This window comes from Furipterus horrens, unplaced genomic scaffold, assembly GCF_987537825.1.
Source record: "Furipterus horrens unplaced genomic scaffold, mFurHor1.1.pri manual_scaffold_2, whole genome shotgun sequence".
NCBI lineage: Eukaryota > Metazoa > Chordata > Mammalia > Chiroptera > Furipteridae > Furipterus > Furipterus horrens.
The window spans coordinates 95,014,189-95,041,012 of NW_028327172.1; the positions used below are offsets into that span (position 1 = coordinate 95,014,189).

The 26,824-nt window shown below is 36.1% G+C and overlaps 1 protein-coding gene across 1 annotated transcript in view; it reads right to left on the reverse strand.

Moving 5' to 3' along the window:
- KIF5B (kinesin family member 5B) overlaps nt 1-26,824 on the reverse strand; it is a 46,653-nt gene that overhangs the window by 10,749 nt on the left and 9,080 nt on the right. Inside the window, exons 2-15 of the mRNA XM_090266162.1 lie at nt 25,979-26,066; nt 14,631-14,704; nt 13,597-13,701; nt 13,039-13,087; nt 12,503-12,558; nt 12,329-12,416; nt 12,044-12,168; nt 10,585-10,689; nt 10,172-10,317; nt 9,327-9,475; nt 7,346-7,539; nt 6,441-6,509; nt 3,993-4,199; nt 3,379-3,522 (exon numbers count right to left, since the gene is read on the reverse strand). Of these exons, the coding sequence (XP_090122288.1) occupies nt 3,379-3,522; nt 3,993-4,199; nt 6,441-6,509; nt 7,346-7,539; nt 9,327-9,475; nt 10,172-10,317; nt 10,585-10,689; nt 12,044-12,168; nt 12,329-12,416; nt 12,503-12,558; nt 13,039-13,087; nt 13,597-13,701; nt 14,631-14,704; nt 25,979-26,066 (1,599 nt within the window). The remainder of the gene's footprint in view (nt 1-3,378; nt 3,523-3,992; nt 4,200-6,440; nt 6,510-7,345; nt 7,540-9,326; nt 9,476-10,171; nt 10,318-10,584; nt 10,690-12,043; nt 12,169-12,328; nt 12,417-12,502; nt 12,559-13,038; nt 13,088-13,596; nt 13,702-14,630; nt 14,705-25,978; nt 26,067-26,824) is intronic.

Sequence of the window (26,824 nt, forward strand, 5' to 3'; positions counted from 1 at the left end):
AAAGGCTATATCCTGTGTGATTCAAACTATATGAAATTTTTGATCAGTGGCTGCTAGGGGTTCAGGGGAGAGGGATGAAAAAAACAGAGGGGATAGTAGGGGATGTTAAAGTGGTAAAACTATTCTATGATATTGTAATGGTGAATCTGTATTATGCATTTGTCAAAATCCATAGAACTGTACACACAAAGAATGAACCATAATATAAAAAACCTAAGTTTTAAGTGGAGTTCAGCAGGGTTTAACTGATGATGTTAACAGGAAAGGAATTATGTACAAATGACAAAAACACTGGGAATCCAATAGATTTATTTTTAAAGAACCTATGTGCAAGGCGGACTTGCTTTCAAATGCAAATCTAGGAATCAGGGAACCTGTATTCTAATCGCCCTGCCACTGAACATAAGCCATTTCCAATTTTTATTTTCTCTATCTTTACAACTTCTAAAAAGAAGTTGCAAATCTACAAAGCAAGTTTTGGGCAACACCTTTCTAGTGTTCAGCGATACGAAATAAATATGCTTTTCCGTCTTCAAAGATTCCCATCTAGCTTCAACATCTCCCATTACTTTACCATGAAAAGGATAAGACAGAATGTTCAGATTGATGGTGAAGAGAGATCAAGTCAAGTCACCCAGTATTTAACAATAACACTTTTCCTTTCTTTCCATGAGGTGAGCTGACATTAAGAAATGACATATAATCCTCCGGCCAAGATGGAGGCTTAGACTGACACGCTCGATCTCCCTCTACAACTAGAAAGGAATACAACTACCTCAAAACAAAAGATAACTAGAAATTCCAGAAAATAAAACTACACGGAAGCCCAAAGTACAAAGTTATAAACCAGTGGCGCTCATTGGGCAGGTAGGAAGAGCGAAAGTGAGTGGTGCTGTTTGCTGTAGCAACAGGGACAGCGGCAGGGAGAGCAATCCCAGCTGCAGTCGAGCCCCGGCAGCTCGCGACCCCAATGCTGGGAAAGGCAACCCCCACATTGCCTTGGACGGTGAGGCCCAGAGGGCGGGAGGATGGATCCCAGTCTCCCAGCAGAGAATAACGGCAGGAATCCATCTTGGACCCCCACTCCCACACAAAGCGCCACAGCGCCGTGAAAAAGGTTGTGGAATGCCACTGGTTGCCGAGTAGTGACGACAAAGCGCCACAGCGCAGGAAAGAAGATAGCAGATCGCCACCGGTCGCTGGGTAGTGACGAGTACACGGGCTCCGCCCCTATAGCCAGCCCAAGAAGCAAAGCAAAACACAAATCTGTCAAAATGAGGCAGACAGCTATAGAAATCCCGGTGACGCAGCTCACCACGCAGCAGATGAAGAATCTGACAGAAGAAAAATAAGAAACCTTTTGGAGGCTCAGTTCAGAGCTACAGTCATTAGGTGGCTTACAAAATTAACAAAAGATTTGGAACAAGACGAGAAAGGATTGAAAGCCACTCATTCTGAAAAGAATGAAAACACATACGAGACAAGTGGTGAGGAAATAAAATCCAGAGATCAAATCAACAAACCGCAACATAGGGAAGGAACAGTCAACCCATGTGGAAAGAGAAACAGAAAGCAAGAAAAGTGAGGAGAGGATCAGAAACCTCTGTGACAGCTATAAGAGACTGAACATACGGATTATAGGATTGCCAGAGGGCGAAGAAGAAGAACTAGAAATTGAAAAATTATGTGAAAAAGTAATGAAGCACAACTTCCCGAACTTGGGAAAGGAAATAAATAGACTTACAGGTCCAGGAAGCACAGAGTTCCAGAAAAACTGGACCCAGGGAGAAACACTCCAAGACACATTATAATCATATTGTCAAAAATTAAAGATAAAGAGAGAATCTTAAAAGCAGCAAGAGAGAAGAAAAGAATCATGTACAAAGGGGTCCCAATTAGACTATCAGCTGACTTCTCAAGGGAGACCTTGCAGGCAAGAAGGGACTGGCAAGAAATATTCAAAGGAATGAAAATCAAAAACCTACAGCCACAAATACTCTATCTAGTGAAGCTGTCATTCAGAATTGAAGGGCAGAGAAAGTGCTTCCAGGACAAAATACAACAGAAAGAGTTCATTAGATCCAAACCACTATTATATGAGATGTTTAAGGGACTGGTTTAGAAAAAGGAGGATCAAAACTATGAACATTAAAATGAAAACTGCATCACAACAACCAACAACAGAAGCTAGGGAATCAAAACAAAGTCAAAACTAAATAGGCAACAAGAGCGGAAAAAGAACTATAGGTATGGGGAACATACTGGGGGGAGGTCAGCAGGGAGGGGGCAAGGGGAGAGGGAGGGAGATAGTACAGGAATTAAGAAGCACAGTAGAAGGCATGGAACAGACAGGAAGATGTTGAGAAGAACTATATGCACAACCAATAGACATGGACTAAAAGGGGGGACAACTGGAGGGGGGGGCCACCAGGTGGAGGGGAGCAGAGGGAAGGGAAATTGGGACAACTGTAACAGTATAATCAATAAAACATATTAAAAAAAAAAGATTACATATAAGGAGAAAACTTTCAATTCTTGTCTTTATCAACAGACTTTGAATAACAACCAACAAAGGGAATATATGTTCTATACTGAAAACTTTTATTTCATTTCCAATTGTCTAACTTGGCTTCTTAGTGTGCTTTCAACATAAACCCAATTATAAATTTGTTCTGTTTGTAACTATAATCAAGGTTTAATGTAAAAGAAGTCCAAACAAATACCTACTGCAACATAAATCTTTCACGTTATATGTTTTTGCAGTCAAGAGTCTTAGTTTATCTTTTTGGTCTAAGCTTTAAAATCTACTAGGTCATTTTTTATTTTTACAACATGCCTAGTTATAATACAACCAATATTATTATCCTTAAAATTAGTACTAGAAACAAAAAAGGCATAAATAAATGTGTGGCCAAATTTTGATAACAGAGATTCATGGTATTATTCAGTTACATATTTGAAAATTTTCATAATAAAATTTAAAGAGAAAAATTAATTAGCAGTGCTTGTCTTTTTAAACAGTTAAAGCAACTACAGACCAATTCATTCATGATTTTACTCCCTGAGCTAATCTTCACTGTTGTCCCAATTACAGTCTGCCACGTATGGTAACTCATTAACATAATTTTTAAGTAAAAAATCTTTACATAGGAGAAAGAACTAAATGTGGAGTGCAAATAAGAAAAATGAGACTTACTGAATATTCGTCTACTTGAATACCCCATTCTCTTCCTCCTTTCTATTTAAAAAGATAATACTATCCATCTACCACACACGACTATTATGAAGATAAGAAAATAACTGTAAAAATATCAGTCATAAACAAAAGTATGAGATGCACACAGAAAATAACACTTAATATTTGGTTATTATATTTACCTTTACATCATTATTTCCTACAGCAATTCCTATTTCTGCAAGGTCTTTTAGTAAAGATGCCATCATCTCAGCTGCTCGTTTTTTCTGGTGGTTAGTCATTTCCTTAAGCTTCTGAAGTTCAGCATCTATACTTGCCAACGTTGCCTAGTAGATCCAAAAATAAACAGCATGGTCAAATCTATTGAATAAAAGAATTATTCAATATTGATAGGTATTTCAAGATTTCACTTAATACAAAATTGTTTTTGCTTTCATTTTCTTAAAATTATCTCGTTCTAGAATAGCTCCTAGTTCAAAATTAAAAAACATTTTAGATTTTTTAGATTTAATAGACAATTTAAAGTTGCCATACTGTGTTCCATTAAGAGTGCTACTTTCTATTACTTCACTAATTATTGAGATTGGGCCATGTTTTCTGCCTTGAAACAGGAAACTTTCAAATTAATTAGATTCAATTTCATTTACTGCCAGAAGCCTGAGCAAATTAATGTTAGAATAGAATTGATTAATTATCTAGATGGTTGGTATATTTTCTTTACCATCTATATATCTACTTAATTTGTCATTATGAAAAAGTGTACTTAAGTAATAAGAAAGAAAAAACGGCATATTACCGATTTTTGATTTAGTTCATCACTAAGCAATTCATATTCCTTAGTTTTGTCTTCAACTTCCTGAGACTTCTGATCATAATTGACAGCAAGTTCCTCTAAGGCTTGTAAAACTTCTTTTACTTCTTCTTTAGAGGCATCATTTTCTGCTTGAAGGCGATTCAGCTCAGCTTGCATATTATCTTGATCCCTTCTGGTAGATGCCAGAAGCTATGTGGAAGGGCAAAGTTACCAAAAGGATACAGGTTAAAAAAAAAATCCATGTGTTAAGCAAAAAGGGGGAGAAATGTGGATGCTAGTAAGTATGGTAACATTCATTCAACAGATTTACTGAACTAGGTCTACTACGTGCAGGCACTGTAGCTAGACATTGCAGGAGATAGGAAGGAAATCAAACTTTGTCACTGAGGAATCTGAATGAGAAGACAAGTACCTAAATAAACAGAATATGAGATGAAATGTAAAGCCATAAAGGAGGGACTGAGCATGACTAACAAAGTGCTTGGTAGTATAAAAGGGGGGGTTGTATTCTTCAGGCAAAGCAGGGGGATTGGAGAAGGTGCCTAGGATAGGTAGACTTTAGTCAAGTACAAATTAATATAAAGACAAAGATATTCTTGGCTAAGTGTGCATAGGGAAAGAAAAATTAATAATGTTTAGAACAATTTTCCTGAAAGTTTAGATTTGGGGGTGGGCAACAAGTGGTGACTTCTGACTATGCCTCAGGAAAACTTAGTATCAGTATATAAAATCTGAACTGGAAAGATGCCAAGAGACTAGTAGTTAGAAGGATCTGTGTGAGAATATTAATAATGAAGCAGAATGCTAATGGCACTTAGAAGCAGAATCCAGGGATGCTAAATATACTATAATGCACAGGACAGAACAATATAATTAAGAATTAGGCAAATGTTACTAGTGCCCCTTTGAGAAAGAAATAGAAAGATGATTTGACTATTGGTGGGTAGTTCTTTCTTACTGAAACTGTACAGTCTCTGCCACCCTTCCACAAAACAAACCTTAAATGAAGGACCATTTTCAATTATTCCCCTGCTTTGTAGGTGAGATAAAATGAGGGTCCAAGCTAGATGACAAACTATGGAGGAGAAACTTTGAAGATGGCAGAAATGAACAACAGGTTAGATTAGGGTAAGAATGTGAAGGAGTATAAATTGACTTTATTCACTGACATTCTCATTCTCCCAGTAAGTCATACCCCAACTTACACAATTATTAAAGACAAAGTCAAAGATTCAGAATTCAATATTTTCTTTAACAATCCCTTTAGATCTAACCTATTTCTCTGTGTTGAAGAGAATGAGTGAGACTAACACGTTGTATTTTTTATTATTTCTTTCCTCATTTCCATGTGTAAACACTGTACTTTTCATCAAGGGTGGGGGAAACTAAGATTATTCTAGCCCAGTGCAATAAGTCTTTCCTAAGGATCAGTAAGAAATATTTTAGGGAGTCAAAACAGCACTGTACTTCAACCAAGCATAAGATAAGAGTTTAAAAAAAAAATCTATGAAAAACAAAACAAAACAAAACAAAACAAAACAAAAAAAATCTAGTATGTGTATATATATATATATATATATTTGCCCTGGCTGGTTTAGCTCAGTGGATTGAGCGTCGGCCTGCGAGCTAAGTGTCGCTGGTTCGATCTTCCAGTCAGGGTACATCAGAGAAGGAAAACTCTGACTCCAAAAAACCTCCGCTGCCTTGCGGCATACCTCTTCAGGGGAAAGGCTAAGGGAGTAAACCCCGACAGAAAATCTGGAGCCGGAGTCCCTAAGGCGGTTTGACGTTGTAGTCAACACCGGCAACTCCTGCGGCGCACCTGAACCCAAGCTGTATCGACTCCGTCTTTCCCTTGGACCCTTCAGCTGCGAAGAGAGGGGGGGGTCTGCTGCATGGGCAACAGCAGACCCTCCATATCACCCTGCCCAGGCTCTGTAGCTTCAGCGTCATCACAAGATGTCGATTCAACACGGGAGGAGACAGATACCATGTCACTCCCGAGTCGGACTGCACAGCCATTCTCGGCGGTGCAGATAGACTCTTGGGAAGCTACACCATCGTCTCTCGAGACGGACGGCTGCCGACGACGACGATATATATATATGTTAAAGAGCATATATTTTGAAAAGTTATCCTCTCCCCTCCAGTTAGATAGAACTTAACCTTATATCATAAAAGAAAGTCTATCTGTGCTTCAACCCATATGATGTTTCAATCTCATAGGGCATCCACAATAAAGTATGTACACATTCAAAACTTTTAAAATGTACTCTAGTATATTCTGAGCTCTGTAGATTGCTTCATTTTGTTTTTCTGGAAATTATATGAAAAGTATACAACTACCTCTTCCTGATCCAACATTCTTGTCATCAATTTCAATGACAGACTACAAAGCTTTGCTGGGAATATGAATGGTATTCAACTTACCTCTTCCTGATCCAACATTTGTGTCTTCAATTTCTCTACCAACTGGCTCTGTTGATTAATTTCCTCATCCTAGAATTTTAATGTAAGAAGTAGCTCACAACCTGATTGTAACTGTTTCATAACATGTAAGATAACTATACCCCACAAATATTTCAAAACCATTTCCCAAAATTCAATATAGCTTATTCCAATCTCTTAAGAAAATGCTGAAACAGATGTCATCTCTTTCAATTATCAATAATTTTAACACTTATCATACAGTAAGAAAAAAGGCTTATAAACATATTTATCATGCAATAAGAAAAAAAGCTATTCATTAGATATTTTAAATGTAAAATATAATTAAATGTTCAAAGATATTATTGAAAATAACAGACATACACCAACATCAGAATTGCCGCCTCAGTTTAAAATACGTAAAAATACCACCTAAGAACAAAAACAAAACTTAGAACTATTTTCTTCTAGTCTCTTTACTGCTTTTGTTTTTCCCTTCTTCTGTGTGGTTCATAAATTGTTATTTTTCACACTACTGACTGATATAAATAATGCAGGAAGATATTTTCACTTTATTATGTTCTACTATCTAATATCTTACATCATCTTTTATTAGTCTTAAGATCCTTGATTCTAAGAGACCATTTCATTAAGTCTCTCCAATGGTCCAATGCCAAATTTCCTTTAGGAAGTTTTTTTAGCTTAAAAATTAGGAGGGAAAAAAGACATGTCTCATACCATCTCCTCATAGAAACAGAAAGTGATTTTCTACTTTTTGTAAATACAATAATTTTTCAAAAGGCTAACAAAAATCAAGGAAGACGTATATAGGTCATCAGGACCAATTATATTAAATTATGAAGATAAAATATCTTATTAATAATGTTCTAGAACAATATAGAACCTACCTTGTCATCAAGTTGTTTGTACAATTTAGCAATTTCTTCTTCACACTTTCTTCTTTCAGCATCAGTCAAGTTTCCAGTAACTCCAATTGTGGGTGCTGGTTTATCATTGGTAACAGCAGTATCTTTATCTACTGTGAAAGCTTCCAAGTTGGCTTTCTCTTTGTCAAACTGTTCATCAACAGGCACTGTCTCACCTAAAATAAGAAAACAGAATGGTTAATAAAAATTCACCTGTCTAGCCCTGGGTGGTGTGGCTCAGTGGATTGAGCGCCAGCCTGTGAACCAAAGGGTCGCTGGTTTGATTCCTAGTCAGGGCACATGTCTGGGGTGCAGGTCAGGTCCCCAGTTAGGGGCACACGAGAGGCAACCACACATTTATGTTTCTCTTTCTCCCTCCCTCCTGTTCTCTAAATATAATAAATAAATATAATCTAAAAAAAATAATTCACCTGTCTAAAACTAATTTCAGATTTCTGGCCAAGATGGAGGCCTAGAAAGACGTGCTGTGTCTCCCTCCACAACTAAGAAGAAATACAACTACCTTGAAATGAGACACAACTGGAAGTTCCAGAAAATTGAGCTGCATGGAAGTCCAATAAACAAAGATATAAAGAAGAAATAAATACTCATTCAGACAGGTAGGAGGGGCAGAAGACATAGTGTGGTAACAGTGGCAGCAGCAGGCTGGCGGAAAGCGCACTGACATGTTATAAAAAGTAGGGCCGGACACCTGGGGAACATTCCCAGTACCAGACCAGACCACAGAGCTCATGGTTCTAGCGCAGGGGAAACTAAAGCCTCATTGCTTCTGACTGTGCAAACCAGTGCAGGTTGGGGTGGAGGAAGAAACTGCCAATCTCTCAGCAGTTGGCTTGTTTAAATGGCCCCACGGTCCTAGAACGTCTGCAGACCCACCCACTCTGGGAACAACATCTAGGGCAACAGCCAAACATGCTTACAGGCTTGACAGATATGCTTAAGTATGCCAAATGCATAAGGGAAGAAGTGAAAGCTATACTAAATGAAACAAAGGAAAATCCACACAAAACCAGTGGTGAAGGGAAGGAAACAGGGATTCAAATCAATGATTTGGAACATAAGGAAGAAATAAACTATCGACCAGACAGAATGAGGAAACAAGAATTTAAAAATATGAGGAGAGGATTAGGAACCTCTGGGACAACTTTAAACATGCCAACATCTGAATCCTAGAGGTGCCGGAAGGAGAAGAGGAAGAGCAAGAAATTGAAAGCTTATCTGAAAAAATAATGAAGGAAAACTTACCTAATCTTGTGAAGGAAACAGACACACAAGTCCAGGAAACACAGAGTCCCAAAGAGGTTAAACCCAAAGAGGACCACACCGAGACATATCATAATTAAAATGCCAGAGGCTAAAGGTAAAGAATCTTAAAAGCAGCAAGAGAAAAGCAGAGAGTTGCCTACAAAGGGCTGCCTATAAGACGGTCAGCTGATTTCTCAAAAGGAACTTTGCAGGCAAGAAGGAACTGGCAAGACGTATTCAATGTGATGAAAAGCAATGACCTACAACCAAGATTACTCTATCCAGCAAAGCTATCATTTGGAATGTAAGGTCATTGCTTTTATATTATATTATATTTCAGCAGCTCCTACCAACTTTTTTAGCTGCTTATTCCCTGAGATTTGAAAAGTTGTAATTATCTTTGACTCTCCCCTATCTTCTAAATCCAATCAGCAAATCTTTATTCCCACCCCAATCTATGTACCTTGCCATCTTGTGACTTTTATAGCTTCCAAGTTGGCCTTTGTGCCCCATTTATTTCAGGTAAAATCAGAACTTAATGTAAAAGACTTTATTCATTTTTATTTGATGATCCTTAATGCCTAAAAAGTATAAATGGATGTTACTTTTTTAATATTCATATCTGAATCTCAAATTTATAAAATAGCTCTAAATCTGTATTCAACAACTAAAAAATGACAAATTCTTAAGTTATTACCATTACGCCATCGGTTGAGTTCATTTTCAAGCCACTGAATGGTGTTCCGCAGGGTCTTATTTTTTTCTTTTTCTCTTTCATACTTCTTTTTCCACTGTTCTGCAGTTAATTCCACATTGACACAAACTGTGTTCTTAATTGTTTTGGCCCTAAGAGACGTGATTAGGGGGAAAAAAAGAATGTGACTGAAATTATTTTCAATTGATATCTAATCTTTCTAGAATATGTATGTATATAGTAAAGTAATTTAACTTTCTTATCTAGTTAACTCTGACTAAATACTGAGTTTTAATTATTATAGTTGTTTATTCAAACCCCAATTACATTTGGTTCAGCCCCAACATCTGTGAATACCTTAAAAAAACAAACAAACAAAAACCCCCATCAAAACATCATCAACCTGATGAGGATAAAATATGAAGGTCCTTATTTTCCAATTCCTTTGCAAGGCTGAATTAAGAAATTATTGTTGAAGGTCAAAAATAAAGCCATCGTTATTTTCCTAGGCTAACCATCTCATATAGATTATTTGAACTCTGTCACTAATGCCAAAAGGTTTAACTATATTACCTAATTTAAATGCTTATTTTCCTTAATGCTGAGTTAAAGCTTCTCACATAAATCTGATTAAAGTTAACATTTGACTTTAATGTTTACTAAAACTTAATCCAAATCCAAGCAATCGAAAAAAACTGACCTTACTTTTACTGTCTCTCAATTTAAAGGTTGTGTATCTAGCATACTAACAATATGCACTGATATGAATAACATGTACCTGACATCTTTATAGATTTAATGAACAAAGGCCTATCTACATTCAGACTTTGTATTTTCTAACAACAAACCTTTGGCCAAAAAGGAGTGTAGATTTTGTTTCAGATTCATTGTATGATGATGGAGAGCAGCAAATTACAATAGTGGTTCTACAGTTCCCACCTAATGAATCTTGAAGGATTCTTGTCATTTTACTATCTCGATATGGAACATAGGTCTATATACAAAGACAAAAAACACAGAAAACCATGTAACTATGCTATTTTAAAAAACTACAAAGTGATTTCAGTTGTTTTGTTTAATATTAAGATGGGAACTAGGATGTACATACTAGTACTATAAAATATATTTCTAAGAAACAGCAGATTCACACATATTGATTCGAACACAGTGAATCTCACTCACAGATCCATGCATATACACACATTTAAAAAGTAATTCCCCTTAAGATAAGGACAGGGAAACAGAAGACATGTATACTTACACTACCCTCAGCCAAAGCAGAAATGACATTTCCAAGAGCAGAAAGTGACTTGTTGATGTTCTTAGCTTCATCCAACACAGCACCTTCAGCTCCAGTTTTACTAACCTATACATAAGATTTTAAAGAATTATAAGTTTAAGATAATTTTATTTGAATATTCTAAAAAGTTCAGAAGTCATCAATAACCAATAAAAAAGACAGAAAAAGAAAAGCTTCATGCCTTTATTTGCCAAGTGTTACTGTCAATTACCACTGTTTCTCAAGTATTATTACTTTGAGAACTTGGGTAAGTAACTATCTGCATGATAAGAATGTAATTAAGGAGACACCAAATTTTATTTTTAGTTTGTGCTCTTCAGCATAACCAATTATTTGTGTGTGTGTGTGTATAAAACTAATTTTTAAGTCCCTTTTTCTAGATTAGAAAAGAGGAATCTCAGTGAAAATATTGCTGCATTAGCAAGGCAGGGGGGAGCAATGGGGGAAAAATTGAAACAACTGTAAATGAACAACAATAAAATAAAATAAAATAAGGAAAAAAAAGAAGAGGAATCCTTTAAAATTTGCTAGAGCATAACGTTGTTGATGGAACCATTAGAAAACAGAAACTAAAAATACATAAGCAAACTTGTTTCTTCTAAAAAATGTAAAATACATAAAGATAGGATAGAATATATTGCAATGTTGGTGGAAGAACTGGCATCTCAGAATTTGCAAAACAGAAATAGGTTTTAAAGGATGTATGTAATACTTTTGAGTAGAAGGAAATAGGTACATTATTCTAAATCATAAGAAACAAAATTAGAACAGCAAAATGGTCACAGAGATCAATATTAAAACATCTGAACTTATTTTGACAGAAACTAGTCAGATTATATAGGACTGTAATAATGAAATAATCATTGAAAGAAAAGAAGTAAGTACAACCAAAGCAGAAAGGACTAATGAATAGTTAGCAGTTTTCATTGAGAGCTGTTTGTCAATACAGTATTCCCACACTTATCACAGGTACTACGTTTCAGAACCCCCATGAAGTAGGAACCTTACATTTATTCTACACTCTTCAAAACTTTGTAACTTTAACAACATACATATACAATATGGCAAAATCCCACAATATAGCGAAAAATCCACGATAAACAATTAAATATAATATTTTTTAAAATCCCACAATATAGTGAGGCTGCAATAAGTGAACCGCGATATAGCAAGGGACTACTGTATGGATAAAAAGATACCAAACATTAGAAGGATAACTATAACTTTTATAATGACATAAGCTGAAGAGGTTCTCAATAAAAACATACATCTTAAGCCAAAGGTAACACCTATTGGTTGAACTAGACCATGGTCCAAATAACAGCGATTTGAACTGATAATTGAGTTTATGTAATCATAAAGCATTGACATCAATGCCTGCAACTCTCAAAAATGTTTTAGATATATGTAAAGATTTTACCTTTTCACTACCAGCTAAATCAACCAGATAAAGTTTTCCACTCAGCTTTTGCTCCGTTTGTGTGTTCTCTTGTTTTACATTAATAAGAAATATACTGTGACTCCTAGAGCTATGTTCATTCATATCTGCAATGGAATTACAGGAACAACTATAAATAAACACGACTTTCCTTTACAAATAATCTCTAAAGCATTATTTAACATAAAAATCTCAATTAATCACCCTGATAAAGATGATTTAAGGCAGTTTTGTACCTTACCAGATGTTAATAAATATTCGACTTACTTGTAACTGCTACATGTCTGTTGGATTTTCCTTCATCTATGGTATCCATAACTTCATCTGGACTACACACAAAACGCTCCGTGCATCCCTGTAAAATAATTTTAAGTATGTCAATATCCTTACAAATTTTTATTTCAAGGCTTTTCTAAATAATCATTCTATATTATTTAATACCTTTACATAGGGGACTCGATTTCTATCTTCATGAACTGAAAGGTTGGTCTTTGAAACTGAAAGGAAAAAGAAATAATATTAGCGACACTTCCCTAAACTCTAACCACTGGCTGTGAAATTCAATTGTTTCCTTCCCAAAGCAGCCTGAACAATATGTAAACTTTAAAAATACGAAAACATCACTATTAAAACAACACCCTGTATAAATTTTAGGAGATTTACATAGAAATCAATGCAGGAATTTTAGATCCGGTCCAACATCTACTACCCACTTTTTGAAAATAAAAACATTAAGCCAGTGTGGTTCAATGCTTTGCCCTAAAACAATGTATCTAATTGACAGCTGACAGTATACCAGAATTCAGAACTCAGGTTCTCTAAGTACAGTTCTATGTTCTAATTAGTACTTAAGAAAGCATTGATTAATATCTGCTTTGAATAAGTTATTCCACCTGTCAAAAGGCATTCAGCTAAAATTTTAAAGAAAAAAATGTTAATGTCTGTTTCCTAGATCAAAAGGCAAGAATTTAACTTACCATCTAATAGGTCCCTTATTTTATCCAAATAAATTTCAAAATATGAAACCTAAAAGGTAAAGAAATAAAGGAAAAAAGATCAATGAATTAAAAACATAAAGTAATTCACTTACTCATTAAATAGTTACTGGGGTCTGAGTGCCAGATTCCATCTAGACCAGGGGAACAGTTATTAACAACCCAGTCATAGTTCATATTCTAACCAGCAGATCTAAATTAAACAAACTGCTTATATAGCAATTTCCATTAAGTATTTTCATCTAAAATGAATTAGACTAGTAAGAGTAGTAAGAACCTTAAATTCCATAGTAAAACACACCTTTATTTTACAAAGGAGGAGGATCAGGCAAAAGAAAGTTGGCTATCTTAAACAAGGTCATCTAATGGCAGATAAAGAATCCGAGTTTACTAACTCTGATGATCTGTAACTGTATCAGTCCATAAAATAATTCTAAAAATATTTTAAAGTGTTTTAAAATAGAAGTTAGCATTTATTATACTTGGAACAGAATTAGTCTAGGTATAACATAAAATATAGCCTTTTCCCAAGGATTTTACCTTAATATGAAACTCCAAATTTTCATCCATGGAATAAATATAATTAAATATGTCTTGCACTATTCTTGGAATAATTCCCATGCCTTCTGGATCATGAAGTTTTCCCTAAACAGAAAACAAAACTAGACTTCTTAAATAAACTCTAAAGAATGAATTAGAATTCAAAACTTTCAATGTGTAATTTACAGTCAAAAGAAAACTGAATTGTAATTGTGGCCATTATTGGTGAAAATGGCTCTATAAGTACCTAAAAAACCCAATTCAACCATTAACATTTTGGTAAGTTACATATAAATATTGTATATAAAAACTTTGGTAAGTTACATATAAGTACTATATAACCACATGAGTTACCAACTAATTTTGGCCTTTTAGTTAATCATTACATTTAGATTATCCATGTTTGTAAATGAACATATTCTAGAAAAAGGTTTTAGCTTCTTTCCATATAAATCTGCCTACTTCAAGTCAAATTCATGCAAATGCTAGGAATGTCATTGTTCTTGGACTTTATGAAAATGAGTTAACAGATTTAAATAAGCAGTCATTTACTTTATATAGTAAGTTCAGATATGTGATAAAAGCAGATGTTCAGTAGCAGCGGTAAAAGTTTTCTAGAAGCAAAGCTCAAATACATTTATTATTAATTCATATCAGAGAAGAATGGCAGTTGAGGGGGAAAGGGGGACCAGAGAAAGGGGTAAGAAATTAATTGATCTTAACAGAATTGAAAACATACATTCAAATTTTTCCCATTATAAGGTGATAGAAAATTCCTGTTTAATCCTAAAATGTTCATATTTTGTGGTTACACTAACTGATAAACCTAGATATAGATTTAAAATATATAATTTCACTATTCAAACTCAGTTACTGATTAGACTTTAACAATGAAGTTACTTGTGTATTATTCACATGAGAGAAAGCAAAGAATAAATAAAGATGTTTAAGCATGGTAAAATAATTTCACAAATGACGACTGCATGTACTGTCTGTACTGCAAACCACACCCAAATTCAGATTACAAAATTTACCTCCATTGTGTGTGTCTTCCCAGAGGATGTTTGCCCATATGCAAATATTGTTCCATTGTATCCCTCAAGTACATCTATGAGAAAGTAAGAGATTTTACACTTGAGAGAATTCTTTTCCTTACACAAGACTCTTAAGAAATTATTTAAGAATGTTAGAAAACACTCTAAAAAAAAGTCCACACATACATAACCCTGTTCCTTAATCCATACAAAACCATAATAAAATATTTGTGGGAAGAATGGTGAGAAAGATATGAAAGAGTCCATCAAAGCAAAAATTTAGCACATGAAAGACTTATGAAGACATTGAAGAAAATAATATACTTAATATGTAATTTTCTTAGTGATGATCCATCTAAACAAGTACTATCTCTCAAGCCTAGATTACTTTCTGTGGTCAACAAGAAACAAATTTTAAATTCTGTCACTTATAATTATCAATATGTCAGTGTACATCTCCAATGTCATTATATCTATATTCTAAAGCTTCCTATGAACTAAAAGAAAAAAAATGTTCCACCAATTTACATACAGATATGAATTAGCTTTAGAAATAGGACTACTGATTGGTGGTTAAATCTCAAAGTATAACAAGCCCAGTCCTACCTCAGAATCAATTATTACAAAGTTACCTGTCAAATTAAAATCATCTTTTCTAGTCCTTTCTGTACCCCAAAATCTACTATTAACATTTAAGTATCTTCCTTTACTAGATTGAAGGGGTATAAAAAGAGTATGAGTGAACAAGAAGATGACCTTTTGATTTCCAGTTTCCAGGGATTCAGTTTGTTTGGTTTTGGTTTTGGTGACAAGAAAAATATTATGAAATTACATTCTGCTCTAAAGGAAACCTAACTAAAGAGAGAAGCTTTGGTTGGAAATACCAGATAGTAAGAATAAAAAGTAAATTAGTAAGCAAGTTAATCCTTGTTTTTTTCAACTGATTTTTTTCAAAGGGGGGAAAAAACCTATCCCAACACTGGATACAACTAACTAGGTAATAAATTTCCTTACAGAACATTTATTAATGAGAAAAAGGAGAATAGAAAAACAATATAAATTAAAAAAGAAAAAGGCATCAGTACTTATTTTCCTGATAAAATTTTAACAGACCTCAAACATTTAGACCTTTCTCTCAAAATCATTAGTTTTAAGAAGGAAAGCAGAATAAACTGCAGAATCACATTTAAAATAAATGAAATTGCAGTACTTCTGTCAGAAACTCTTCAGAAATAATCTGGAAATAAAAGCACTAGACCCTTTATTTCATTTCCTTCATATATAGTATTTCTCAGTATGGCTATGTCATACCCTTTACTTAAGATCTTCTAATCAACCACATAAAACCTAACCATAAGTTCCAAAATTTTTTAATCCATAAAAGGTCCATTCATATTATCCAATTACATAGCAACTACCACAATAGTTAATATTTGTAGGTGAATGATTAAGTGACTTTCCCAAGAGCACATTAGTAGCTTATGTCTAAATAAATTATAGCACATTTGTGATACATGAAACTATATAATACAAGGGCTCCTAGGATAATAAATGTATGCAGCACATTCGTATTTGGGACTTCAAGCACAACTTTAAGAATTTTATGATTATAGATATTAGGAAATACTCAACATTCAAATACTTATTGAGCACCTGCTATGACCTCAGCTCGTCTCTGGATGCAGGGGATATAGCAGTGACTGATTAGCTGATTTCTAAATATGCCACGTATCAACCAAAATAATAAGTTTTATATGAAATAGGAAAATAATCACTTTTTACCTAATTTAATATCTATTCCTGACTTTGCTTCCTATAGTGATTTAATTCCCAATATTTTATTTTTAAAAAATCTAGCCCTGGCCGGTGTGGCTCAGTGGATTGAGCACTGGCTTACAAACCAAAGGGTCGCTGGTTTGATTCCCAGTCAGGGCACATGCCTGGGTGAGTTGTGTACCCGGTTGGGGAAGCATGAGAGGCAACCACAGACGGATGTTTCTCTTCTTCTTTCTCCCTCCCTTCCCCTCTCTCTAAAAATAAATAAATAATATCTTTTAAAAAATAAAAAATCTAAATATTGAATCAACTTTACAGTGAACATGCCTATATAACCATAGCCAAGATTCTACCATTAACATTTTATTACTTTACTGTTTGCTTTAATCATGTACCTAGCCTTCCATCTTATTTCAAAGTAAAATGTAGACTTCAATACATTTCCACCGAAATACTTTGCCTTGCATATACCATTAACTAGAATTCAGTATTTTAAAGTTTCATTCTTCTGAGGTAAAATTTACATACACTGAAACATACATTACCTTAAGTATGGATCTTTAAAAAAACTACAAATAATTCTTGTGTATTTGAAAATCCTAGAGAGTGCACACGTGTAATCATATAAAATTAGGCATTTTTTGACCTGGCTCTTGTTTGCTTTTTTAGTCCTCACCATCCTTCTCCTAAATTACTGTTTTTGTTGGTGAAAATGGTCAAATCTGACTGTTTCATATGGTTCAACTTCCCAGTCGCACCATAATGGGTGTTGTTCCCCACACACGCGATCCTCTTCTCATACAGGTATCCATCCATTAGCTCATGTATCTTCTCTGCCTGGAAAGTAACCCTCCCTCTCTTGCTACTCTTTATGCATCCTTTAAGACTAGCTCAGGCTTTACTCCTTCCTCTAACCCAACTCTACACCCACCCAAATAAATGTGGTTAAAAGTCCCATCCTACGTGTTCTTATAATACCTGATTTAATCATAACACTTATTGCAGTGTACTGCAACTACCAATTTATTTGTCTGCCTCCCTCACTAGGGTGTGCCTAAAAATAGGCCTGCCTATTTTTAACTCCTAGCAAAGCACCTGGCCCTTAGTCGGAATTCAAATGCTTGCTGAATGATTATTATCATCATTAACACACAACAGCTTTCTAAAGTCTCCCTCACCTTTTTAAATATACTTTTGCTGCTCTGGTGAGAAACAGAAGTGGACAACTACAGACAAATATTACTTGTTATACTTTATCAACAAGAAAAACACATTTAGTAAAGTGAGACAACAGCACATCACTTTCTAAAAGTAGCTTAATCTCTCTGAACTTTAGCTTCCTCATTAGCAAAATGTTTGCTTGGGGAAAAGTGTAAGAACTAGAAGTTACCATATAAAACTATTAATGTTAATATTTAGTGTGTACAATATGTCAGACTCCATTAATTTTTCATATAGGAATGTATTTAATCCTTATAACACCCTGTGCAAGGTACTAGTTTTAGTTAGTCTCATTTTATGGAGGCACAGAGAGATTAAATATCTTGCCTACAGATCCACAACTAGTAAGATGGAGCTGGGGTACAAACCCAGTCTCTTAATTGCTCAAGATGTGCTCTTAACCACTACACAGTATTTTCAAGTAACTCAAGAACTTATAAATATCTGGCAGGCTACATCTGAAAAATTCAATATGGATTCAGGGTTAGACAACCTAAGTCCGGACACTGTAGTAGGAAACTGGGGAATCCATGACTGCCTGGCATATGCCAAATACTGAATACAGGGGAAACAAATTTGCAGACAACACTCAGATTCCGAATTCAAAAGAGAATACAAGTTTCTAAGCCTTGTTCAAAAGAAAAAAAAAATCTAATGAATCCACAAAAGTACTATATGTATACAGAAACTGAAGGAACAATGCAACCTCAGTGGGGTGGCAAGGGCCCAAAGATTACTAGCAGCTTTTATTTAGGTCATTGCCTGGTAACTTACTCACCAAATCTACAACTCAGATGACATACCAGCTGGCCTACCATTTTGCTGATTCTTGCCTACCAGTAGTTATTAACCAGGGTCTTCCACCTAATTTGTTCATCAATGACGGTCCCAAGTTCAACCTATCCTGTATATAATTGGTTTACTGTCCTCACAACTCACCAGACACCCACCATGTACCCCTACCCCATCTCTCTCCTTATATCTATGTATTTCATTGATAACTGTGTGTCATATTCATATCCTTGGCCAGGACAAGACAAATTAGCTACTACATACAGCCTCCTCCAAAATAATAAAGAGCATTTGGGTGAAGGTAAGAAGAAAAAGTCAGGCAGGTGGTACTTTTCTAATATAAATTACAAAGAAGGCATACAAGCAAGAAAGAGATAGCGACAGAAAGTTTCTATTGTAACAGATGTTTGAAGTCTAATTTTGTAGAGTGAAAACATCCAAGGCTATGAGTTGTTCAAAGCACAATTATGGTTGATTAAATTAAGAAAAATGATTTTCCCATTCAGAAAATAGAGGGAATAAGTAGCAATTGATATCTATTGGGTACTTACTTTGGAAGTATTTTTTAAGAATCATCCTTTAAAATACTCAGTGTCCTTAATTTGCAGAGGAAATGGAGTCTTAGAAAGGTTAGGTAACTTGCCCAAAATCTCATGACTTCAATCTAGGTTTGTCTGATTCTAAAGACTGCACTCTTAACCATACTGCAAAGAAGGGAACTGCTATTTAGAACATGATTCCAACAGTAAAGCAGGACTTGTGCTAGTGAAGTAAAAGAGACCAAACTTTTGAGAAAATGAGGAAAAATTTCAGGAAAAGAATAAAGTCTTTATGGACAACAGCCAACAAGTAGACAAGGTAATAGAAGCCCAAGCCCTTGTGCTGGGAACCTCTCAGCAGAGAAGACTGAACTGATAGACCTCATGAAAGCCTTTGTACTGTCCCAGGGAAAAAGGTTAACATCTACACGGACTCCAAATATAATCTTCATGGTAGGTCCATACCCATGGTGCAATATGGAAAGAGAGAGGACTCCTAACCTCGGGGAAAAAGGATGTTAAACATGCAGGGGAGATTTTATAATTGCTAGAGGGAGTGAACCTATCAGACTAGGTTGCCATAATACACTGCTCAGGACACCAAAGGGACAGTTCCCAAAAGAGCATGGGAAACCAAACTACTGATAAAGCAGCAAGCAAGCAGCCAGGTGGCCATCATGCATAGGGGTTTTGATCCCCTGCTTAGACTTATCAAAATTTAAACCTCGTTACACAGAAAAAGATGAGAAACGGGTAAGTGAATGGGGATTCACTAACACTGATCCCAATTCCACAGGGAAGATCAACACCCATGCTATGATCTTACTCCCCGAGTCTCTAGTGTATCCCATTCTCAAACACCTACATAAAGGGACACCTTATGGAAGGGATACTTTGATGGACCTCATTAGGCCACGTCTGAAGTGCCCTCATTTGCAAAGGACCATTCAGAGGATCACCCAAGCCTGTCAAGTTATGCGCCAAAAACAATCCTAAGATAGTACGCACGCCCCAACAAAAAAGGGAGTACAATATAAAGGGTTATGCCCATTTGAAGACTGGCAAGTGGATTTTACACAAATTCCTAAAAACAAAAGGAATTTCAAATATTTATTAGTGTTTGTGGAGACTTTTTCTGGATGTGTAAGAGGCATACCCCACTAGAACTGAGAAGGCAACTGAGGTAATGAAACTTTTACTTAGGTTTGGACTTCCTCACACATTCAGAGCGGCAATGGACCATTGTTCACTTCAGAGATCTCCCAGAAGGTTGGAGAGACACTGCAAAGAAGATGGAAACTACATGCATCTTGGAGCACTTAATCTACGGGAAACACTGAGAAAATGAATCACAGAATAAAGAAGACCTTGGCAAAAACACGCCAGGAAACACATTTGAAATGGGACCAGGCATTTCCCATTGTGTTGCTCCAGATTAAAGTAGCACCCAGAAGTGAACGGAAGTTAAGCCCTTTTTAAATAGTTTATAGGAGACCCTCCCAAATCTGCTTTAGGAACAACCCTTTAGATTCGGAGCATGGGTCAAAAACTAAACAATATATACAACATTAGGGCAAACACTAACCATTTCGCACAAGTCTGCTCATTGCAGGTCTGTATTCCCATCTGATGAGCCCTTATACCTGTTCTAGCCAAGGGATCGAGTCTCATTAACGACTTAGAAAACACAAGGACCTGAACAGCAGCTAGCTGAGCAATGGACTGATTCCTAAGACGTCCTACCGACAACGCACTCTTCTCTAAAGCTCACAAGAATTAAGCCTTGGATCTATCACACACGGATAAAATGGGCACCACCGGAGGAGGATTCGAACCCGACTCTGTGGTTGATGCTAAAAAGGGAAACTGGACCTGCACTCTGAAAGATTTAAAAGTTCTCTTTCAGAAGACAGCAGGCACCAATCCAAGAGACAATGTTCCTTTATTGATTTGTTTGCAAATTTAGGGACTTTTGGCTGCTTTATACTGTCAGGGTATGGTCCTTCCCATTGTTAAAAAGAACAAGGATTGAAAATGAGTTATGGTTATTTCTGAGTGAGTATAAAAAGTTGTGAGTTTTAACTTAAAATGAAAGAAAATTCAGTTCTTAGTTATAGTTATTCTATGCCTGCTTTCTGATCTTGTGGGGACTAGGGGAACTCAGTTGTTTTGTTTACAGCGGGAATCCTCTGTCTCTGCCGTTTGGGTCATGCCATCTGGACCTCATAAAGGTCATTTGCAATACTGGTTGGGGTGAGAGAATTCTCTTCCATTTGTGCTTTGTGCCATCTGGACCTTGTAAAGGTTGTCTGTGGTACCAGCTGGGGCAAGAGAATGTCTGCCATTTGGGCTTTATCCCATTTGGACCTAGGAGTGGTTGCCTGTGTGACACATTAGTGTGACTGATAAGTGTTAGACAAGGTTCTAAGGCTAGTTCCAGTCCTCACCCTACTTTTTTTCTGAAACTTTGTCTTTTCTTTGGCTGTTCTGAAAAGAAACTGAGGTTTCTAAAGGTTAAAACTTCATATTAAGTTGGAAAATAAAAAAAACCAAAGATATAAAGCGTAGAGGTAATTGTGACTATTGAAGTGTAGTGCAGCTATCTCTCAAAGTATTGTTTTCACTTAGAAGCTGACATGGAGGATTTGTCAAATTGTCACTGTTTGATACCATTCCAGCAAAGGCTTTGCAGTTGAACATCTCAAAAGACAGTCTTGCAGACTTGAAGAAAGTGTAAGCCCCACTTGAGAAGCCCACCTGTGCTGCTGCCTTCTACGATTCAATGGCTTGGCTAGACTAGAGGGTTGAGTTGGTGAAGTATGGCGTGGCCTATTGGATTTGTTTGAAACTGGTTCATTTCTGCCTTAATGATTAAGACAGAAAAGGTCCAGAAATGTTAAAAGGGAGGAATTTTAACCTTCATTACTTAGTTGTGGTTCTGACTGCCTTCTAACCCTCTTGCCAAATTTGTGGCCTCCAGAATATGACAAGGATACCTACTTGTCCAGCAGTGCCATCATTTGGACATTGTGCATGCTGTTTTCCAGGTACAACTGACTTACCTGGATCTTACAAGATCATTCTCCTTGGTGTGAAGACTCCCCTCTACTCCAGACACTCTATGTTAGTGACTCTGGACCGGGGGAATAGGTAGGACTATGGCCTTGGACAGCAGGAAGTAGTTATAAAACAAGACTTTGGTCCATTTGCTCTTGGATGATTATAAGTGTCCAGTGTTAAAAGCAGGGAGTTGTAATGGAAACACACTCCACCCCCTGGAAATAGGGGAGGGGTTTGAGCTGCACATATATGCATTACCCCAGCAACTGGGATGACATACAGTTGTGTTGCACATGATTTTTTTTTTTTTTTTTTTAAAGAGGCACGCAAGAGCTAGGGAGATGACTGGATGGAGGGACATTCCCTCTTGTCCACTTACGGTGCACAGGGGGCCATGAGGGGCAGTTTTTAAATAGCAGTGTGCGCATTAATGCAGCATACTTCGCAGCCCCCTGTCCCTTGCCAGTGGGGCATGGGAGACTCAGGCTCCCAGGCCAGCAGGAGACCCTGCCTGGAGTGCAGCAAGCACAAAAGAGAAGGGGAGGAGGCCTGGGCTGATGGACCCTGGGAGCCATGGAGCCAGGCACCAAATTCCGTGCTCCCACTCCCCCACGAGAAGCCACCGGGCAGTCGCTGGCTCGCTACCCATGAGCACTCCAGTGTGGTCCCTGAGAGTGGAACTGTTGTCAACCTAGGCTCTGCGAGCCTGGGAAATAGATGAGAGACCTTGAACCAGTCATGACTGGAGGCATGCTTCATTCACTTGCATCCTTCCCAAGGATGGTACTTTAAAAAGGGAAAGGGAATTCTGGGTGCAGCCTAGTGCCAGCCTGATCTAGCAGAGAGGGTGGTAGGGTTTGTTTTCCTGATTATGCCTTATTTGCCAGGGAATGGGTTTTGGGGCAGAAACCAGCTGTCTTTATCTCAAACTGCACGCTTAAAGATTTCTTTTTCATTTCCACCACATTCTGTCTTTGGAGTTTGCCTACTAGGTAGTGGGCGGTAGGTGCCTCCTTCCTTTGCCCCCGCCACTGGCTGGGTTTGGTAACAAACTGAGCTACCCAGCCCAAAAAGGAAGGTATGAGATCGTTCTTAAGAGACTATATAACTGAGGATATACCAAAGAGGTAAAAATCACCAGAATCATATGAGAAAGGTAAAAACCCATTATGAGGGGATCATACAAAAACAAAACAAAAACTAAGGCCCTAAAAAGAGCTTTCAAAATATACGGAAAAAGAATAAATGAAACCTGCATTACCTAGAAAACACGATAAAATGTTAACAGATGATATGAGACAGAGGAATTACTATTTTATTACCATATTCTACAACACTGAGTGGACAAAATAAACACTGTCAAGAGACTTTCAGGTTGAGAAGTATAGGACAGAGAAAGAATAGTCTTAAATGAGTCCAAATTGCTAGTTATCAGACATGACATTCCATTCATAAAAATTTCATAGTTATCATATGTTAAGTTTTAAAAGCTGCAGAAAACAAAGGTAACACAAGATGAGTAACCTGTAAATGTTTCACTTCTTTTCAAGAAGTGGAACAATGATAAGACGCTAGGCACTGTAGACAAGATACCAAAATTTCACTAAGGAAAAACTATGGATGACCTAATTCCATTTCCTGTTTGAATAGGGTAACTCAATTGGTGTTTTGCAGAAATTAGTCATGTACCATGATTTCATAAAATACAAATTTTCTATGATATTCTTGTGGATATGTTAATAAGCTAAGAATAGATAACTGTACAGGTGAGAGAATCTGTAGTTGGTTGAATATAAAGTGTGATTTAATTAACTGCCAACAACCTTATTCAGTTTTTAAGATTAGGCTAAGGACCATAGCCCATTAAGCACTTTTATACATGACTTTAAGAATAATATTTTTGAAACTTCAATATCCTGAAATAAAGACCTTAAAAAAAATCTTCAATGTTCTTGACAACATGAGACTTATCAAATATGCTGATAGCCAATTAATCCTTAGTAAGATAATTTAAAAATCAAAACTCAAAATATCATCAAGAGCTCAAATAAAGATAATGGGAATTTGTGCTTTAAAGGCTATAATTGCACTCAGATTTAAAAATTTTAATACTCAAGTGCAGATTGGGGTTTCACGTTGGCTGCAACGGATATGAACATTTTTCACAAAAGATCTGAACATTTAAATAGCCCATGAGTTCATGAATCATTAATTTCCTAGAATTAGGAAAGTTAATGTAACCTTAGGTTATACTGATGACAAATGTTAAGTGACAACCAAAAAATGTAATATAATTGTGTTCCTTCATGGACAGACCCATTTGGAAAACTATCTAATACTTACAACAGAAGATGACCCTGCTGGTTCCTCTTTGTTACAATCACTTACAGAATCACAAGTTAATCCCTCCCTCACTGTACAAAGATTTCAGCAACCAAAACACTCTGTCCCACCAATAACATTCTTATTTTAATTCTTGGTGGTTTCAATGTCCATGCAGTAGATGATTCCACTAAAATACCCTGGTCTTTCAGATCCTTGACCCAATTTTCCTCCATTATCTTATTTTTCATTACTAACTGCATTGCTTCCTTATTCTCAATTTCAAGTATCCACTTCCCAATACTCCTTCTACAAATTTGATTTCAACAAATCTTTGACTCAACTGACTATAATACACTAATCATACCATCTTTTTTCACTGTTCCTCATATTCGCCCCCATCATGTTCTCCTTCCTCTCAACCCACCTTAAGATTCCATGGTTCATCAATATCATCACTCTTTTGACAACATCCTCAATTCCCTTACCCTTCTCTTCCTCTTTTGTACTCACCTGGCAAAAGCCCAACTGGATAAATTCAATTCTTTGGCAGCTAACCTGACTTGGGCCCTTAATGCTGCCTGGCAATACTGCCATATTTTCCTGATGCATTCACTTCTATACTGACAGATAGCTAACTTCATACCTTTTCCTAGAACCTCCTCAGCCTACCTTTTTCTAGACCCTCTTCCTCCATCCTCACTCTCTGTGATGACTTTGCTACCTATACCATAAACAAAATAAAATTAGTACAAAGAAAATATCTACATTTTCCCTCCATCACATATATAAACCTACTTCTATCAATAAACTCTATGTTCTCTTCTGTTACTGGATGAACTATTTATGCTTCTACTTAATACTACTTCTGAATCCAAACCTCTCTTTATCACTAGTGAATGCTACAAAAAGGTTTTACCCCAATCTAAGCAGCATTTTTTAACAATTAGAGATGAAAAAAAAAAAAAAAAAAAAGGAATAAAATATAAAGGCCACTTAACTACAAAAGATCTCTTTGAGAAAAGGAATTTCTGTAACTAGGAGTCCAGATAATCACTTAATACCTTCTCAGCTCTAGGATTCTATGGTTTTAGAAAACATAAAATTGAAATACATCCTAGTATAAATTAAGAGTATTAACTGGATTGTACCTACTTTTCTTACACAGTGACTCATGTTAAATTCCTCAAGAGTTTCTCTGCTGACTACAAGGTTAAGTCTTTAGGGAAGGAATAACAATGGAATGGAAGAATGATAGACTGCCATTATCTACTACTTTTTAGAAACTTGTCCAACCATCTTATTTTCATTCTCATGCTGATGTATTTCTAAAATTTCTACCTTAGACACTCTCCAGAGAATATCTAATAGAAATACATCTTTGAATAACAATATAATGTAATACTATAATTCTTATAACACCATCATTCACTAGGTACTGTATATAAATTAGATCATGGAATTCAAGCAAATACTAGTTGTAATCAACCTTTATGTTAGTTAATTGCTGAAAAAAAGTTGTTTGAATAAGAAAAAAGGACATTAAAATAAAAAAAAAAGAATGTTAGGTAAATGGGAAAGATCACAAAGAAAATTTTACTTATTGCTAGGACAAATGAGCAGGTTAAATATATTTACCTTTAACAATCTTCTTTGCACAGTCGTTATACACTTGCTCTTGAGACGTGTTTGACTGGAACACCTGGTCAAATGCATAAGGCTTGGTCTGAAAAACAGAAACAAGGCTCTCAACTACACAACTTGAGGGTGAATGGCTTTCTAAGCTCCTTTAAAGATACCATTGTAGATATAACCTTCACAATAGGATACCTAAAATGTAAAATAATCATGACTCCAGAAAAAAATCCTTAACATTATAGAATACTTCTTAGCTCTTAGCTTAAAAAAAAAAGGGGGGTGGGGACACACACATGAACCATACTTTTTAACCCATAATCTTCTCTCTTATTTATTTAAAGAACTATTTGTTGTTTGTCTTTCTTGTGCAGCTGGATATTACTAAGATGACCAGCTTTGGTGTAAATTGAAAGTAGGCATCTCAATGTCTTAATTTATTCTTTGGCCTAAGACATACATAAAAGTGTCCTTTTACTAAAATGCCACCCACTGAAACATTAACATTTAAACCTACAGGCGTGGCTAAAAAAGAGCCAATCTATGTTTTACTAATTATGCAAGACATACTCATAATTAATAATCCTGAAAACAAATTCAAGTACATTCAAAATAGCAATCAGTATTTTTTTTTCCAAGATGGCAATGGAGTAGTAGAAGCTATACTCACCTCCTCCCAGGACCAAAATGGAATTTCAACCAAATTATAGAACAATAATCTGGTATAGCCAACTGAGAATAGCTGAGGATGGGACTTAGAGCCAGGATTTACAGAAGCAGCTATATAGACTGGTAGAAAGGGTGGTGACATGAAAAGGTCTGGCACCACAGGCAATGGCTGAGGTTCCG